The 20197-nt window shown below is 39.3% G+C and overlaps 1 protein-coding gene and 1 pseudogene across 2 annotated transcripts in view; both read left to right on the forward strand.

Annotated features, from left to right (window-relative positions):
* Positions 1 to 20197, forward strand: part of Dcdc1-ps1 (doublecortin domain containing 1, pseudogene 1) — a 410625-nt pseudogene that overhangs the window by 36016 nt on the left and 354412 nt on the right. The gene's annotated exons all lie outside the window — the stretch shown is intronic.
* On the forward strand, positions 1293 to 20189 carry Dcdc1 (doublecortin domain containing 1). The gene is given in 8 exon segments (XM_063284947.1): positions 1293 to 2117; positions 2120 to 2292; positions 3537 to 3633; positions 3636 to 3691; positions 4161 to 4326; positions 11382 to 11406; positions 16766 to 16783; positions 16786 to 20189. Coding segments are annotated over 8 exon segments (1047 nt in total). The 5' UTR covers positions 1293 to 1781; the 3' UTR covers positions 16962 to 20189.

Genomic DNA, 20197 nt, shown 5'->3' on the forward strand with positions numbered 1-20197 from the left:
ATGTTCCAATAAATCTTCTCTATCATCTCACACATGCTCAAATACACACACACACACACACACACACACACACACACACACACACATACACACACACACTCTAGAGAGAGAGAGAGAGAGAGAGAGAGAGAGAGAGAGAGAGAGAGAGAGAGAGAAGGGGAGAACCCTGACTAATACAAATGTCATTCCAGAAGAATGGACAGACCAGCTTGGTAAATGTACGAATGGTTGCAGTTACAGATGCGTGAGACCTGTGTAAGACCATAGCATCTTCTATGCTTCATCCTCCCACAGTTGGATGTTCTCATGCTGAAGTTTGTCCAGTTTGATTAAACCAGCAAATCTTATACCTGTCTCACCACTGTGACTACACATTCCTGTTGATCTAGGCAGCAGCCATTGCCTTTGAATACTGGGGCATGAGTAACCATTTATCCCAGTTTCTCAGAGACACACGACTTTCAATTCCAGAGCCCAGGCAGTTTTGGATAAACTAAGATATCCTAGTACTATCTCAATCACCTTCCTTTAAAAAATGTAGTTTTGGTTGTGAGCCTAGCTTTTAATGGCTGACCCACCTCTCCAGGGATCAACAGGGATGACTAGCTGAAATACCCAACGAAGGGGAGAGAGAACCTGTAGAGAACATATCTAGAGGTTAGGCATGGCCCCTGGTTAATAAATGGGGCCACCAACCATTTACAAAATCTTTATCCAATTGCTCCTGTCTAAAGGAAATACAGGGACAGAGAATGGATCAGAAACTGAAGAAAAGTCCACCGAGAGAGTGGTCCACCTGGGCATTCATCCTATATGCAGCCACCAAACGTGGACATTATTGCTGATGCCAAGAAGTACTTGCTGAAAGGAGCCTGATATGGATGTCTCCTGAGAGGCTCGGCCAGAGACTGGCACATACAGAGGTGATGCTTGCAGCCAACTATTGGACTGAGCAGGGGACCCCAGTGGAGGAGTTAGAGGAAGGACTGAAGGAGCTGAAGGGGTTTGCAACCCCATAGGAAGAACAACAATGTCAACCAACCAGACCCTTGGGCTCCCAGGGACTAAACCACCAACCAAAGAATACACAAGGAGGGAACTTAAGCTCCAAATGCATATAGAGAGGGGAGGCCCTTGGTCCTGTGAAGGCTTGATGCCTCATTGTAGGGGAATGCTAGTGAAGTGGGCAGGAGAGGGCAGGTGAGTGGGGGAGCACCCTTGTGGAGGCAGGGGGATGGTGGTGTGGGTTGGGGGGTTTGGGAGAGGAAACTGGGAATGGGGATAATATTTAAATGTAAATAAACAAAATAACCAATAAAAATATACTTTGTGTATGGGTGTTTTGTGTGCTTATATGTCTGTGTATCATGTGTATGCCTGGTGTCTGGAGAGGACAGAAGAGGAGGGCATCTTCTGGAACAGATGGTTGTAAGCTGCCATGTTGGTGCAGGTCCTTTAGAAGAACAGCCAGTGATCTTAACTGCTGAGCCATTTCTCCAGTGTCCATCGACTATGCTAAACCAGTTCTTGTTAAATATTTAAATATATATTTTGCATATTTATATATTCATTACTGAGGGGTAGTTTGCAAGTTTTATCCATGCAAGGACTACACCATATGTGTGTGTGTGTGTGTGTGTGTGTGTGTGTGTGTGTGTGTGTGTGTGTGTGTTTCCTGTGTACTTACATTGCTCATGCTTGATAAAGTAAATCATAAAGTCGCAAACTCTTGTAGTTTTTTAAGCATTATATAAACTTCTTTGGTTTAGCTAAACAGAGTAATGAGGCTCACCGGTAAGACAGGCTTGGGTCTAAGTCTACCCTTTCTCCACTGGTGGCGTGGTCATTTACTTAACCTTTCCGAGTTTCTACTTAAGTGTGAAGGGAAGTGGAAAGTACTACCTTCCCTGCGGGAGTGTTACAAGTCCCGAATCCCGGCCAAGCAGCACTTGTTCCACGGTACTTGCTATAACTTAGTACCATGGGTCCACTGTACTCTCCCACACGGTGGTTCTTTTTGGGAGTTTATGTCAAACCAGGCAAAAACAGTTATTAAAACTACTGACAGTTGTTTGTAGCTTCAGTTTGGCCCCAACCGACTTTTGCATTCAGTGGCTGTGTATCAGAAGGGTCAAACTTTCAGGATTGTTCTACACATCAAACAGCGTCAGATCACAGCCAGGAGGAACCATCAAATCCAGAGAGCTACAAATCCAAGAGTAAAAACAATTCTCGTTTTATGTCAGCATCCAAGAGAAACAGGCCTGTCAGCATGCCAGTGGGTCAGCTGAGGTAATTAAAGCCACTGAGTGCTCTTTAAACCAACTGTTGAAGCTCTTTTATTTGAGCAGAATTTACAGTGATTCCATTGGCCATTTCACTTGGGTTCGGGATTCTGTTTTCTATTGTTATTGGATTTTTTTTTTTTTTACTTTGAAAACACTGGAGTCAGAATGTTGCTAATTACATTTTAGAAAACATGAGATGCACTCCAACCTGTGCAATCAAAACTATGAAAAGAACTCTGGAGGCAGCAACATTGCTTACAAGACATTTATTTTAAAATAGAAATATATGCTTTTGTTATTTAACCAATATTTTGGAACAGAATCAAACTGAAATGTAGTTATGAAACCATCTGGTGCCTATGTTTTCAGATTATCATAAGCTGTTAACCCAAGAGTTAATGGGCAGAAAGGAATGTGGTGAAAATACAGACTAGGTCACCGATGCATCCATTGCATTCAGTGTTTAGATATACTGGTGCGGTGTTTAATATACTGTGCGTAGTGGTTTGAACTTACCTTACTTCAAGTTTTTATTTTTATCTACTGACTTTGTTTTACCTTTGTTCTAATGGCCTTGTAAGTTAACACAATTAGAGAATTCCAAATAAAAATTTTGGCAGTTTACCATGTTCTTTTGAAAAGAATCAAAACTAGTTTTGATTGAAGATAAAGCCTAGAAATATCAACTCCTACTGCTACTCACGCAATTTCAAATTGTAAAAATAGAGGCAATGGACTTGACTTTTGAATCAAACTTTTCATTGTAATAAACCTGTTTGAATTTCTCATATCCTTCAAAATTTCAAGAACTTTCATAAGTGTAAACACTTGTGGAAAATCTTAGCCATTTAATATCCTGTGATATTAAGGTTTAATTAAGGTTTATCCTGTGATATTAATAAGGTTAAGGTGTTAACCTTATTGTTGTTTTGGCTATCAGAACATAGTAGGAGTCTGACTGGCTCTAATTCTTCATGTACAGAATCAAAAACAGAATTCTCTGGGGTTTTACTAGTAAAATGTCCTGGGTAATCTGTTCTGAAAGAGGAACAGTCTTGGCAAACATCCTGTTGTATGCTTGGATACTTTTAAATCGTGCTGATCTCATTGTATCAAAAGTTTTGTAGTATTTTATCTGTAGGTACAATTTTATGTGTTTATTTTAGAGAATGTATTGGCTGGCATTTCTAATCAAGTTTTGAAGGATTAATATGCACTGTTTTGGTTTTTCTTCTTTTTTTCGTTTAGAGTATCAGACTCCTCTCTAAAATTTAAGTCACCCCATAATTGCCAAGGACTGTCTCAGCGATATAAACTTCAACCAAGGGTCAATAGAATAGCAGCTCTTACAAAAGCAGGTTGGGAACAGCCTCTGCCAGAATTACTGTACCAACCATCGCCTTGGTAACTCATTTCTGACACTGTCAATTCTTCGTCTCTTATTCTCTTTAAAATACAAACAAATACAAAAGATAATTATTGTGTTAAAATCTTCTTGTTAGAAATCTGAATGTGTACATTGCTTATACAATCATAGGAATTCTACTGCTTTTCTACTTTTAAGTCAATAAAGCACTTTGGTTAGTAATTAGGCAGATTAATTACATACGATGGTTATGCATTTTGGAGAGCTATTAAAACAGATAATGCTTATAAATAATACTTGACAATAATAAGATATTCTTATAATTTGATTTGGCTTTTTTTTTTTTGTTGTTGTTGTTGGTTTCCATATTTCCATGGCTGGGAAACAGCCACAGCATTGATTGAGTTGAGAAACTGACATGCGACTCAGTGGCCTTCTATTTTTGTTTTGTGGGAATGTGCTCCTTTCCTTGCACAGTACTGCGTCTTACCTGTTGTTTTCCTCTCGTTGCTGGGAGAGTATACGGACAAGCTGAATCGAAGCATGGCTGCATGGCCAGTGCTCTTGGCAGATGGCAGGAAAGTCCTCAAACCTGAAGATATATCCCATGAAGCCAACGTTTATGTTTCAGCAGGGCAGCCCGTTTTAGATCCATTCAAAAACAATTTAAAGGTAAAAAAGAAACACCACACTCTTTCACAATAAATTGTTGAAGGGGTGCAATTAAAAAATGATTTTCTTCCTGTCTTTTTTGCATGGTTTAACAAAACTAATGTTTACGCATTTACAGCTCAGTAAGAGGATAACGTGCTTAATGAAAGAAAAATCCACTGACAGCACGTTTATTGCCCTTCATTAGCATTGGTGCTTAATTTAATATAGATCTGAATAGACATTAGGGAGCCTGCAGGAGGTTAAATGGTGAAAATATAATAAATTAAATCAGAGATTATTGAATTTACTGTTTAGTTTCTGTGACATCCAGCAGACACAATTCATTAGATGTATGCTTTCAGAAAACAGTTCAAAGTTTCCAGGATCATCTTTTCACTTATATTCTTGATCTTTTTTCAGATTGTATTAGCATAATTATGAAATTGTGGCAAGTAATGAAGAAATAATTCTTCATCTTATTCTAATGTAAATGCTACAGTTCAATTTTTGATTTTTTTTAGCCTTTAAATATTCATATGCATATATTTATACATAGAATCTCAGACAGTTTCTGGTTAGGATTTTTCCCGCATGTCCATGTATTTAAGATTTTGGACATGTAAAAATTTTCTAAAATTAAAAAAAAATAAAGCCTTTTCTTAGTGTGAACTGACACAATTAAAGAGAGAAAACAGTAATATCTAAAAACATTCTTTGAGCACATCGTTCAGAGAGTTCATTGTCCAGTGTCCAGCGTTCCACACAATCATAGCTTTAAATAACAAAAGAGATAACCTCGCCATTAGAACCCGGCGTGTCTGGCTGCTGTGCTCCGGGTGCTTCGCCTACCTCATTAGAAGCAATTTCTCTGCCACTCCCATAAAGTTGGCGGGGCAAAGGCAAGCCTAGGCAGTAACTGCGTGAGCCAAAGAAAACTAATTCTAGAGTTCATTACAGAAGAGACAGTGGAAGTCCCCTGTGCATTAGTGTTACTGGATGAGGTGACACTAGAATTCTTATCACGTTGGCAACATTTGATCATCAGAAAACAAGCAGTTTCTTGAATTGGGACAGTGTGGTGTTTGTAAAGGGAGTTGTTGGCATAGTACACCCTGCAGCCCCGCTGTGCGATAGCCGATTGCACATATCCACATACCTGCAGGTTCCGCTTTAACTTTAGATGGTTGTCTTACACTCTATTCAGCGAAACATTTGCTTAAGGGAAACACGATTGTGCTAGACAAAGCCGTTTCTATGGCTTAAAAATTCCACCTATCTCTACGTGATCTCTTCACCAAGATCCTTGATTAGTTTTATACAGATAAGAAATGCTTGTATTCCAGTGAACAATCACATCACAGAGGAGATAGATAAAGACCATTTGTAGGTAAACTACGAGAAAACAAAACCCTGGCCATTTTATGCATAAAATAATAATGTCACATCTCATTCTTGGTGGACGATTTTTAAATGAACAAGGCAATTTCTTCTCCCTCCTCTGTTTCATCCTTTTTAGAAGCCAAGTCCAGAACAACAGAAACAGTGTCTCGGCTTTGTCTGCGCGTCTTTGGCTGTGCTTCACGGTGACATGTACTGCTGTTCCTTTAGCGCCAAAATGTTGGCACACGCTCCTGAAAATGTCACACCATCTCTTGCTGGATCAGCAAGCTTAACCCACCAAAATCTGGTGTTGTGCAATGGTTTTTGACTGATAATCAATCTTTACACTGCTCGACAGTTGTTACTGGGACACGGAGCAGAGCAGGTGGCAGATGTGTCTTGTCTTCTGAGGGAAGAAATTGTAGGTGAGCTTGGACACAGACTAGCACATCACGCATTTGATACAAAGACACAGGATAAGTATAATGGGGGAAAAGCCACCATCTAATTATGGTCACAGATAAGCCTACACACTGACAATAGCTTACCTTCAAAATGTCGAGAATATAAAGGTAAGAATACGCGCGCACGCGCGCACACACACACACACACACACACACACACACACACACACGTGGGGTGATGCTTAACTTGTAGGTATACTCCGAAAATAAAGCCCGTCTGAATGACTCTAAAGACAGAAGACAAGCTTCACAGGCAGCGCAAAGCGTTGCTAAGGGTAAGCAGGAAAGCAACTGGCCAGTGTCAGGGTTAGGGGCACAGCTTTCCCATCTGCACGCGCCTTCTAGAGACAGTCAGCACACAGGCGCAGGAGGCAGCGACCTGCCATTATTTTAGCTTAATTTCACTCTCAGAGAGGCTTATTGGAGATTTCTACGTGCCTGCAAGTAGCCAGCTGGATCAGAGATGGTGGCAAGTAAGGATTAATGGTCATTTAGTTACTTTTTATTTTTTAATCATTCTTTCACCTCTGATTTAAATTCAGTTTACCTCAGTCCAATAAAAATTCAAGCCAATAAACATTTTTATCAAGTTCCTACTATGTGCTTAGCAGAGGGATGGAAGTCCAGGACTTTGTAGATTTTAACAAGTTCTGTAAGTTTTAATTTGAATATTTAAGAGTAGAAACACTATTCAACATCGTACATCAAGTGGAGTCCCCAAGGAAAAAAATATTGCATTTCCCCCACAAGAAGGTGAAATAAGTCAGTTATATTTCCATATTTTATTGTTTTTTTAATTAAGCTTTAGAAAATAGGTGTAGGTACTGAAAATTGCCCATTATTAAGAGTAACCCCAAATTTACTAGGAAAAAAGCCCCCAGCACATCTCTGGTGGTTTACACCGTTCACTTTCTCTTTGAGTATCATTGACAGCCAGTATTACTGCCTCTGAGAGAATAAGAGAGCTGTCCACACACCTCAGAATATACAAGATCATTTAGAGGTCAAGCCAAGGTCAAGTTTGACCTTGTCAAAATGTAGAATTGGACTATTTCCCATAGTTTTAATCGAACACCTAATCAATAAGATTATAATGATGTAAAAAAAAGATGTAAACAATTAGTAAAATAGAAATATTTTATATAAAAGATAAAGATATCTTATTAGCTCCTATAATTTCATCATGTGACGATTCTGACATTAACAATTATGTCAGAGCTGTGCAGACTCAGTAATGGGGTTTTGAAAAAGGCCTTTCAACAAATTCTCAGATGCGCACATATATTGTTTAGATTTTAATCATTTTTCCTAGGCTGCTGCCTGGTGTTAGGGAAGAGAGAATTCCTGGATCAGATCCATGTGGTTTGTAAGAGCTCAGCTATTTAGTGTCTGCTAAAGACAGTGCCCTGGGATGACTTAAATATCATAAAGAGGATGAGGTCAAGCTTTAGTGCATGAACTTTGATAGTCTCTAAGAGTTTGCAGTCCTGTGCTTTACCCCTTCATGTTTGTTATTTGGCTCTCAGAGTTACCATTTACAGCAATTCCTTTGTCCCCTGAGATTCGTTATGGAGAGCAAAGGTGAGTATTATGGATAACACTGTGCATCCCTTACATGCTATAAGATACAATCACAGAAAAAAATTTCCATGCAAGGAGTTCTCGGTGCTACACCTCAGATCTATATTTAAACCTGGAGGTTTTCTGCTAGCTGCCATGTGATCTACAAAATGAAATAATTTGCTGTGACAGCTTTTGATTGACAAGAATATGTGTGAGCACATTTAAAACAGGCCAGCTCTTCATGGAGAAGTAAATGTCAGTGAAATGATGGATTCTCATCATTTTAATTATTGATGATTTGGAAATATTTCAATTTCACGACACACAGGACACATTATAAATAACAGCATAACACTTTTCCTCATATCTGCGTCAATAATGAAATGTTCTGTCATATTTTGTTTTTCAAAAAATGCATTAGTTTAATGAACCTAGAATCATGCATTATTGTCTCATTATATGTCTAGTGAATTTGACTCCAGTGGCTGCTTTGTTTTGCCAAAGCTAACAGTGGGCTTTGCGACATACACCTGTCAGGTTGCCATGCTGTAACTCAGAGTTAGGCTCAGTTATCTCATACTCTTCCCATTGTTTTCTTTGAATAATATACATTATGCTATAATTACTCTATTTTATCTCCCACTTAGCTGCATATACTCAAAAGTAGGAAAATGGCATTATAGAAAAAGATTCTTCTATTTTGGTAACTGAGTGTAAAGCTATAGTCATATATTTCATACATTTTTCCATTCCAACTTTTAAAAGTGAATAAGTAAAATAGATTGACGTGTATTTGAGGTCGGTTGTAAGAGAGAGAGAAGCGCCCCTAGGCGATGGGAAAATCAAAGCCGACGCGTTTGTATCTGGAAGCATCTCTTGCAACGTCAAATGCAAAGTTATTGAGAAACACCTGAACTCTTAGGAGTTTCATGAAATACTGAGTTGTGTGTTTGTTTACATGGAAGGCATGCCTCTCTAATAAGTAAATGCAAAGGGGTTGACACCCACACAATATAAATAATGGTTTGTATGTGCCAAGCACCCAGTTATGTGCATGAAGTATAACACAATCATTTCTCTCACACCTGAGTCAGTGCTGCAGACCCAGACTATCCTATCTGAGGACCCAAAGTCCAACGTTGTGGAATTGTACTTGTTCCATTACCTGTTTAGCATAGTCAAGGGTGTTGTTGAGATGTAAATCATCTTAGGTTATGGGTTCCCATTCTAGGATTTCCTGAGAAAAATTCCATAATATATCATAAATGTTTCTCTATGATATAACTGTTATATTAGCTTTAAAACTCTGTATGCATGTATGTATGAATGTATGCATGTGTGTGCATGTGTATGTATATGTGTGTGCATGTACGTGTGTGTCTGTGTGCATGCGCATGTAGAACAGAGGTCAATTTCAAGTGTCCTCTTTAGTCACTTTATTTTCTGAGACAAGGTCTCTCACAGAACTATTTGGTTAGACTGCCTGTCCTGTGAGCTTGACGGATCCACCAGTTTCTTCTTCCTCAATTCTGAGATTGCAGGTGAGCCAATATGCCTGACTGTCTTCATGGACACTGGGGACCAAACTCAGATCCGCATGCCTGCTTAGCTACTATTTCATCAACCGAGCCATTTCCCAAGCCCATGTCAATGTTTTAGAAATCCATAATTTCTACATATGCTGCCACACTTGAACTCAAATATTTTAGAGAATGTTATTCTGCGCTCTGCAAAGAACTCTGAGAAACATTAATTCTCCTTAGGATAGTAACTCATAAGGGCTGTAAACGCTGTCTTCATTACCTCAAATTTTTGCATGGGTGAGAGCACACAGCAAGCTCAGCTCCACAAATACAGCTGGGAAAGCTCACGAGAAAATTCTCCACCCCAAATCCTATCGTTTCCTTGTAAGAAAGCAAAAGGACTGGTGTAGTGAGGGGGAGGCTCCTTCATTCTGTTACAAATTCAACAGGTATTTTCCATGTCCCTCCTACAATGTTCCAGACATCAATCAAAGACTTGAAGTTGTAGTCTGAATGACACAGTGGTCTCATAAAGCCTTGGTTATAATGAGGTAGAGGAGACATGTAAGTGCTATAAAGAAGATACATTGTGATGATGATGGTGGTGATGGTGATGATGTTGATGATGATGATGTTGATGATGATGATGATGGTGGTGGTGATGGTGATGATGATGATGATGATGATAGTGTCATAAAAATATCAGAAGAAGAAAATTCTAGAATGGATATATTTTCTCAAGAACCATTAACTCAAATTTGACTGTGCCCCCTTTCTTACTTGCCATGAGAATTAATTTATACATTTGATAGTTACTCTTCTGGAGTAGTTGCCTTTCTAACTGTTTAGTTTTGAAGTTTCGGATTTCTCAGAGAGATGTGAGAAACAGCAGTGTTTAGTGGGAAGATCCCTGGAGTTGAAACAATTTGATGTTCACAATGCTTATGCCCCCAGAGTAACTGAGAACAAACGGGCCTGGTATTTGTGAGTAGGGGTAACACTATCTTAAAATCCCTAGATGTTCTTCATTATTCCCCTAGTGAAAATAAATTGCTTGAAAAGCAAATGTCTACAAATTCTTTGCAGAAAACAGTGATGTAGAAAATAGGAGCTTGAGAAGGATAACATGCTATAAATATGACTAAGACTTCAGTGGTGTTCATCAGAACCCTGTGTCCACTCCTACTTACCCAAAATGGCTGTCGGGCAGGTTCAGGAAAACAACAATAATAATTCCTTTATACTTTATCACTGCCAGGAAAGAAAATTACACCATGAACCTGGGAAAGCACTTAATCTCTCTAAGCCCTAGTTTCCTCATCCACAAATTGAGCATAATGAAACAGGCCTCATGCCATGACTGCAAGAAGCAAACAGGATAAGGTGTGTGAAAACTTGGCACGTGAAAGGTGTTGAAAGCACACTGGGCCCTGGGCTTCGGCTGGTTTTGGTCCTTTGCTCCATTCCTTAGGTAAGCTTGTTTCTACAAGCCTTTCATACCTGCCACAGGTACTTGATTTTATGACCAGGTATTTGCCAGATCTGAAATCTTGAAATAAATGCAACCAAGTTGGAATACACACCACACAGTTGCTTATATGACACAATACAGGGGAAACCTAACTAGGAGGTTTGAATTCTCTCTGTCTGAGATGTAGGTAAGAGTCAAGATCCAATGGCTCTGCTCCAAAAGTTGCATTTTACAACGTGTTCACGACCCTTACCTTCCAGCTACTGTAATTCATTTGAAGAAAGTTCATAGAAAAGTTCAGGGAAAGGATGTCAATGTTCTGATTGGCACAGTCGATGGCATGTTTATGATGTTAATCAAATTTAAATTGAAGAATACTTCAAATGATGTGTCAGACTGGTGTTACTGAGTTAAAACCTAGTGACAACCACTGTCATTATTAGTTAAATATAGCCGTCATGCCTATAGCAATAAATGATGACACCTAAGAACATGCAGAAACAAAGCTCAAGGATTTTAAGAAGAGGGAGTGACTAGAAACCCAGAGCAATGCAGGAATGTGACCTGGATCTCATGTATTTACCAAACACAGCAGCAGTTGTATTCTGGGCGGATGATGTAATTGAATGTAGCAGTATATTTTCTTACTGTCAGAGCATTTCTATTTTATAGACTCATCTTGTACTCGTGAGATGATGTGCTCATTCATATTTAATGACATTATCTGTACCTGACTAACAGCCACAGCACTCAGGAGTTTTCAAGTTTACCGTCTAACTACAAAAGAATGAGTTCTTGAAAACTAATGAGACTTTTTTTAGTAGGTTTTCTGAATTGAGGCTGCAAGTTGGTTGTTGTTACTCTAGTGGCAGAAGAAGGCAGAATTCTTTTGCCTGTCATATGCAAAATGAAAAATTATAACATGTGGACCATTTGGGATTATTTCACTTACAGCACACGCTTCCATTTTTAAAGAGGGAATTGAGCAAATGCTCAATTATATAGATAAACCTCTTGACACAAGCAGGCTTTACAGTGTTTCCTCCTTTTCATGGTTTCATAAAAAGAAACATTAAAATAGGGCGGGGATTGTCTGAACTGAAATGGAATCCATGGTGGGGCCACAGAGTTATCTGAGACTTTAGGAGAGCATGCCTCTGACCAGTCACAGCTTCCTAGTCCCTGGCAGCTGAGAAAAGGCTAAGCACTTTGCAAGCATATGCTAACTAAGCCTTCAGTAGGCACTGAAGCCCACTTACCTCTTTATCTTTGTATAGTTGAATCTTAACTTCCCAGGACGAAGACTCTCAGGAAGATAACAGCAGCAAACATGCAACCTCAACTTATCAAACCCACTCAAAATATATTTGAAAAATTTCTTCTTTTGTGGTTGGACAATAAACTTGAAAACACATGTGTGCTTAGCATGGTTCTGGAAAACAATCCAGTGTTGCTAGAATTTCAGTGAAAATTAGAAGGAAGCAAGAGACTCCCTTTATCTGGCTGTATAGAGCAGAGACTCTGCTGAGAGTGATGTTGATAATGTAGAGATTCAAGAGGCCACCAAGCTGGGCACAGTGAGGCGAGCTTGTAATCTCGGCACTTTGGAGCCTCGGGAGGGCTGAGAAGATGAAGCCAGCCTTGGCTACACAGTGGACTCTGCCTCTGAGGAGAAGAGCAAAAGCAATCCAGAAGGGAATGCTAATGCTCTGGCTGTTGAAGCTGGCTGTTCTCTGGGGGTAGTTCCTCCATGGAGGAATGCATCCCCACTGTGTGCTTAAGGTCCCCTTGCTCTTATCATAAACATCCAACTGTAATTATTGATGAAAGGCCTGACATTCCCTCCAGACCAAGTTTGCCTAAGGCAGAGACCACAATTGCCTTGGTTGCTGCCATTTTCTGGCATAGGGCCTGGCCGGATGTCACAGATGTGTACTGTTATTCAGTGGGTGTGTAGGATGTGTAGAGGACCAAACGCATGAGCTATGGTGAGTCACTGGTGTAACTGTGGAAGGGTAGCATACCTCCTCAGAGCAATCTGCTTGACTGTACAAAGTGAGCAAATCCTACTCATGACACCACATTCATTTGATACTTCTCTTCATATTGGGTATAGTATCTAATATAGCATAAATGTCTTAAATTATTACGAGAAGTAAGAAACAAAAGATGATAACCCTTGGGACATTGACCACTTAGTGCTGAGGGGCCTGTGCGTACAGGTACTTTTAGTAACTCTGACATGGGAGGGGAGAGGTGGTAGAGTAATGAAGAGATTAGAGTAGTATACATTCTACTTCTTTTAAAGGTATTTATTTGTATTTGTATTTGTGGTGTGTGTGTGTGTGTGTGTGTGTGTGTGTGTGTGTGTGTGTCTGTGTGACACACACATGCGTGCATGCTGATGTCTTTGGATGCCAGAAGAGAGCATCGAATTCACTCAAGCTGGTAGTTTTGATCTTCCGAGTGTAAGTGTTAGGATCCAAACACAGGTTACCTAGAAGAGCAGCAAGTGCTTTTAACCACTGAGCCATCCCTCCAGCCCGGAGATTCTAATTCTCACAAAATACCAGAGTCTCTGTCCTGGGACCTTGTTGGACTTGAGGAACTCAGTGAAAGATAGACATGTTAGGAAGTAGATTTGCAACAGAATTAAGGGTCTTGCCTGGACACTCAGTTGCCCCATGTGCCCTACAGTTACCTCAGGTTTCCACTCAGTGCTCACACTCCCAGTGTTTGATAGTATCTTCTTCCTCAGTGAGGCTAAAGCTAAGTCAAGTCTTTTCTGAGCTCCGAAGACCTTCCAGGCTGATTCTCTCTTCTCGACTTAAGATGTAATATGTTTTCTAATGCTTTCAGTTTCTGACCACATTTCTTGACTTGAGGTCATGTTATGATGTAAGCACATCTCTTCATATCTCTCGAGAAGGGTTCCCAGAGTTTTCTGTTCTCATTTAGGAGATCCATGGCTTACATTTTGTGACAGACTTGTACAGCTTTCTTTCTTCTTCTCCATCCCCAGTAGCTCTGTCCTATCAGGAAATGGATTTTCAGTAGTGCAATGGAAGACTTTTTGAATAGCTCTGTTGAAGCTGCAGGAGGGCCTGCGTTGAGCGACACTGTGCTTCAGCAAAGCACAGATGCGGCTGCTCCTCCCACCGCTGTTCAGTCCTTGATCAGTTCTGTGTTCATTCTCAGTGTGTCACACAACTCGGCCTTAAACTACACTCATTTTTCCTCCTAGAAGTTTGCTTTTCGCCTCCTGCCTGACCTGTCACTTGAAGGCCTTTTGACCAGTGAGTTCTGCAAGGTGCCTCTACCCCATGCTCCCTCAGGTCCTGTATACTCCTGACCCAGCACCTGGCACATGACTTGCTATCCTCTCAATCCAAGAAAAGAACTATTTGTAGTTTTCCGAGAAGAGTCCACAACAGGGGATGAATGGGGGATGGACAGTGTACACTTATTCAACGAACGTTTGGATAAATTATTATGGAATGTGAACTTCACAGGATGACATATCATGCTTGCTCTTTTAGAAAGGGTCTAAAATTGTTCTGCACGTGTTGGGAATTGAGACTTAATGTCCTTGTACCAGTAGGGCAAGCATTTTAATGAACTGATCACTCCCTCAGCCCCCAAGTCAATAATATTTAAAGTTTATTCCGGTCCCAAAGTTTCTAATTCTGAAGCCGGTGCACAGTGTATACCGAGCTTCTGGGTGTATTTGCTTCAGTTTATTCTGGGTTATCTTCCATGATATATCACGAAAACCACAACAATGAAATGACTGATCAAGAGTTTAAAAGTCTAGGGTTTTTTTTCAACATACAAAGAAAACATCAATATCTAAAGTAAAAACATCACCTAATATCAACCCAATAGCTATTGAGGTACTAAGCATGCTCTGATTTAATGTACTGGATGAGTATTTCACAGTTATTTGCTGGGAATTTCAGAGTACCATGCACTGTGTCTGATGCTGGCTACTCAGAAAGGAACACATCTTATTGTGTTAAATACATACCAACCACATTGTTTGCAATGTACCCAGATACCAGCAGTTCAAAGATCAAAACATATTGCTTGCCCTAGTCACACTCAAAGTCTAGGAGGCAAAAATTTGTGAAGATATTGAATTTCAGTAAAATGAAGGGGCAGAGACAGAAAGTCTGAATAGGTCAAAGGAAGCTCGCTCTAGAATATGGCACAGTGTGGGGTTCTAGAAAGGATAGATATAGAGTGAGTAGGATTTAGAACTGTGTGTGGACAGGCGTGTGCTTAGAAAAGTGGGGGTTGGAGAGAGCATGTCTCACTTGAACTGGAGCTAAAATTCAGCTAGACTCCCTGGCCAGCGAGCCCCCGATTCTCCCATTCCCCCCACCATAAGGACTATAAATATGCACACTACCCCTAGCCTTTTTTCATATTATATTTAAAAATATTTTAAAAATCAAAACGGAACTCCATCCTTTCTGCCCTCCCAGATATCTTCCAAGTCCCTTCCATGTCTTCTGACTGACTCTCAGGTTGATTGCCCTTTCTCATTATTACTATTACATATTTGTGAGTGTGTATTCAGGTTGAAGGCCAGTCTCAGCATTGGACCACCAACAAGGGGCTTATCCCTGTGAAAGGTTAATTCTTCCCGCACTGGTCCTCAGTTGCCTGACATTCTTGGCATTGGTAAGTCATCTATGCAGCGGTTTCTTGGTGAGACATCTCACTTAGTCTCTCTCCCTGCTCCTCTCTTCTTAGTTCCAGGTAGTTCCACTTATGTTCTCTTTCTATGGCTTTACCTAAATTCACGTTATTTCGTGTGAGTGGAATCATGTGTCACTGTCTTCTTTCACTTTGTGCAATGCCTTTGACGTTTCTCTTCATTGTAGCATCTATGAGCATTTCCTTCCTGTCCGTGGTCGGATAATAACCCGTCATATATAATTTATCCATTCGTCCATTAATCAGCACTCAGTTCCCACCTTTCAGCTGTCAATAGTGCTGCTATGGTCACAATGTACACATGCAAAAGCATTTCTAGGTGAAAGAAATCATGTTTCATCCATGGTGAGTGCTCACAGAGGACTATTTAGAAATCGGAGGAGGTAAATCAGGCAATCTTAGGTGTACATAAGTAGACATATTTTTCTCATTAGTAAAAACATGAACAGATGAAGAAGGCATCGTTTTGTTTCTGAATAATTTGTATTTTTAAGATCTACAACAAATTGAACGCGCAAGTAGGGTGAATGTTTCAGGTAAAAGTTATTTATTTACAAAATGAAACCTCTTAAAACGAGGCAGAAACTGACAGCGACCCAGTATGTAATATGCTAAGTTCCTGTTCTTCCCCGTGTATCTTCTGAAGCCTTACATAGTAATTTAGCTGCATTCCCATTAGTGTTAGTGGGAGTTTGAAACTGAAGTCCCTGCGCACGTCTTTGAAAATGTCTAGGTCAAGGTAAACTTAATGAAAAGCTGTTCTTCACTTTCATGAAGTAGCTTTCAAAGTGCCTCCCTGCTCTGCACAGAGGGGCTGTGGAAGGTCGCTGATTAGAGGTCATCTGCTTTAAAGCGACAACAAGAGAAAATGTGTTAGAAAAGAAACAGAGCTTCCTCAAAGGTGAGAACACAAGAGTTCAGGTCTCATGTTGATTTTCAGTAGCAAAGGACACTGGACCCTCTCAATGGCCCCTGGATGCCAGGTGCCTGTGATCTGGGATAGAGGCAAGCTAAGGTGAATTTTAATTAGGACTAAATTGTGGTATTACTCTTTCCTACCCTGAACATCTGCTCCCTTCAGAAATGATGATTTATGCAGGCGATCAGAGCAGACAGCTTGCTATAGCTTCTGTTTCGGTTAGTGGGAAGCTGGAGAAGCTGGGGGTAACATTTCAGAGAACCAGCATCTAAATGGAGACCGGCCAGTGTGCACAACATAGGAAACGGAGAAGGGAAACGTGATGTGTCCATCTTTAACGTCTGATGCCAAACAGTGACTGAATTAAAAAAACAAACAAATAAAGTATCTTCTAGACCATCTGTTGTTAATGAAGTAACTTGGACAGTGCATGGTTGATGCTTCCCACTGATGTCAAAAGGCAGAAAACCAAGGCCGTCCTTTCTAGAAAGATGAAGACACTTACTCAGAAGACATCAGTGCGAATTCTGGTCTTTAAGAATGGCATGGGGCAGGATGGGCGTGAGATTACAGTGCGGAAGGAAACAATGGGAAAGGTAACTTTGTACTAAAATTGAAATATGAATCAAATTGCAAACTTTATGGCTTTTGAAGTATGTTGATTTTCTTTCTAAATAACCATATCAAAAATTAAACTGAAATATGAAGAAGTCTTCACATACTAGCTGAAATGTTCACCTGTTTAGAAATGTGCTCATAACATTAACGTGAATCATCTTAACCAAACGATGATATTTACTTGGTTAACCAAGCAAACCATTTTCCTAGTAAAAAGTTACATTTAACTAGAAGGAAGTTTCTAGTTGGTTCAATATGCTATAAGATATTTATATTGAAGCTAGTCTAACATAGCTGAAATGAAATTTAAAATCTTTACTTAATTTAAAAATAAATCTGGATAGACTTGGGAAAATTATGTAATGATTAAGCAAACTTAAAAAAATAGAGTTTTAAATAGATTTGTCATGTAAACATGTCTTTAGAAGGCTTTGGTTCTTTTAGGGTCTTTATTTTTAAAAGATATTTTTATTTGTGTGTGTGTGTGCGCGCGCGCAGGTGTCTATGGATGCCAGAAATGCTGACTTCCTTTGAGCTAGAGTTACAGATACTTGTGAGCAACCTGACCTGGGTGTTGGGGTCCAAAACTCAGTGTTCTTTCCCAACAGCCTTTGCATTTAATCCCTGAGCCTTTCCGCTACCCCACACATACCATCTTTGACATAAAGGAACTGATGATAATCTGAAGATATAGTTTAAATATATTATAGATAGGTAGATATTTTTGGTCAACTTTAGTCATCTTGGTGATAATAATAATCATAATTTTCTAGTAATATAGTAGAGACAGAGACGGAAGAGTCACGTTTACGTTTGCATCTTGGCTTTGCTGCCCACTGATTATGAGGCCTCAGATCATTGCACTTCATTGAGCGTCAGTTCCATCACCTGAAGTGGGGTAACAGCAGTGCTCCCTTTACAGAGTTGCTGCAAGGAGTTGCTCTCACGTTATGCATGGAGTATGATGTCGGCATCCAAAATGGTCCCAGTAAATACTTTCTAATTTTCATCTTTAGGACTCATAAACACACATCTAATAGGAATTATTTTTCCTATTAGTAGAAACTTTTACTGTGAACTTAACAAAGGTGCCCATCTTTGGTATACATACTTTCCTTGCATTGGACTGTTTTAATTTGGATATTGTTCAAAATAAGTGAATGGTTGATTAGCTATTAGGAAGTTTTATCATAACAGTGATTTTATCTACTTGTCTTATGGTTGTTTTATTACTACAGTCAGAAAAAAGCAATGTGCTGGTTAGTTTTATGTCAACTCGGCACAAGCTAAAGTCACCGGAGAGGACGGAGCTTCCTTTGAGAAAATGCATCCATAAGATGTGGCTATTGGCAAGGTTGTAGGGCATTTTCTTAATTAGTGATTGATGAGGGAGGGCCCAGCCCATTGTGAGTGGGGTCATCCCTGGGCTGGTGGTCCTGCCTATAAGAAAGCAGGCTGACGAGCTATGGTGAACAAGTCGGAAAGCTGCAGCCCTCTGGGCCTCTGTGCCGCTTAAATTTCCCTGTGCCGCTTGAATTTCATTCGGACTTCTTCTGATGGACTGTGCTTTGAAAGTGTAAGGCAAATGTATTTCCATCCCTACCCGTGTTGCTTTGCTCATGTTGTCTCATCACACCAATAGTAACACTAGCTAGGACAAGCATCTATCGAGAACGTAGGAAGTCTGGGCTTCACTTCCTTTAACCTGCAGGTTTGGGTTATGAATAAAGGAAGGGCTATTAGACAATATGGCAATTTGTGATGCTTACTGTGACCTCTTCCCTAGATATTCTAAAAAATAAAGAAGGATGTATATATCTTGAATTAAAAATGTAGTCACTCCTGGAAATAGATGCTAGATCAGAGCATCTTGGGCTCAATTCAGTCTGTAATTCTATGCTATCATAGTAAAAAATAGGTTAATAATCATCTTTTACAGGGTACACATTCTCAACTGAAGTCTTGTAAGAAAAGAAAACTGCCATTTCTCATTTTATCATCACTGAACAAATTATTTAAAATATGTAACAAAGAAATCAAAATTGTTTTTTTCTTAAATTTGTGGAATTTAAAGAATTTTCATAATTCATAAAACTCATGATAGAACGTTACTGATTAATATGTTTGTAAGATATTTACATAAATACAATTTGAAGAATGAAGTTAAAACAACAACTATGGCTAACTAAATGCTGAACTATGGGTAACTAAACACTAGCTTTGTAAATAAGAAATTGTTGGCAGGAAAAAAAACTAAAGGTAGCTTGTAATTTTTCAGTAAAACTTTCAGTTTAAAAGGGATTTTACTGTCATAGGTTCATGCCTTACTTATAAACTAAATGTGAACTAAGGAGCAGAAATAAAGGTGCAATGAGGAGGAAATGACCGAGGTCATGTGGTAAAATAAGGTCACTAATTCAGAAAAGTCCTCTGTGAGCTCAGGATTCAGCAAAGGGGAATGGCTGTGTTAAGGATAAGTGGGAAAGCAGCAGAAGCACATTCATTTTTTCTAAAGTTTAGTAATTAAAAAATTTGAAATGAGGGTCAAATTAACAAAATTCTCCAGTAAATTCTGGAGCTGCAGAATCATTGCATATGGATTTAAATTAATAATTTGCTACTTTTACAGCTCCCAGGCATAGCTTAGTGAGCACATAGCACCCATCATTATAAGGTATTTCCTAAATGTGTACATTCATGGGATGCTAGAGTTATTTCACAAATCTGTGGATGTTAGATTCCAAGTTAGTGGAAAATGCAAAGCTTTGGATTTTAACTTTGGAAGAATAGCAAACTGGTGGGGAAGTTGTATTTTCTCCAATTGTCTCCTGGAGTAATTGTCAAAGTCATATTAAATTTTGTGGATATTACATACAACTGCATCTATTTTATGATAAAAATTATTTTTGTGCTTTACTTGTGGTTGTTTTATTTTTATGTGAATTTTATATGTTCAATGTCTTCTTATGCCTAAGAACATTAGCATAAATATAGTGATTAAATTGAAGTGTTTTTTCAATTGGCCTCAATATATAATCATTAAAGTTTCTTAATAACTTAACCTAGTGTCTAGATAGTAAAGTCTTAGAGTGGTATGAAATTACCTAGTTATACAACTTGGAACACTGAGACTTAATTATTTAGCTGCCACCAACAGTTGCAAGAGTTAGAACCAGAAGCTACTGTCTAGTACAGGAGCCACTGACCTCACACCTTCCCTCTGCTGTAG

Source organism: Rattus norvegicus, chromosome 3 (genome assembly GCF_036323735.1).
Source record: "Rattus norvegicus strain BN/NHsdMcwi chromosome 3, GRCr8, whole genome shotgun sequence".
Taxonomy (NCBI): domain Eukaryota; kingdom Metazoa; phylum Chordata; class Mammalia; order Rodentia; family Muridae; genus Rattus; species Rattus norvegicus.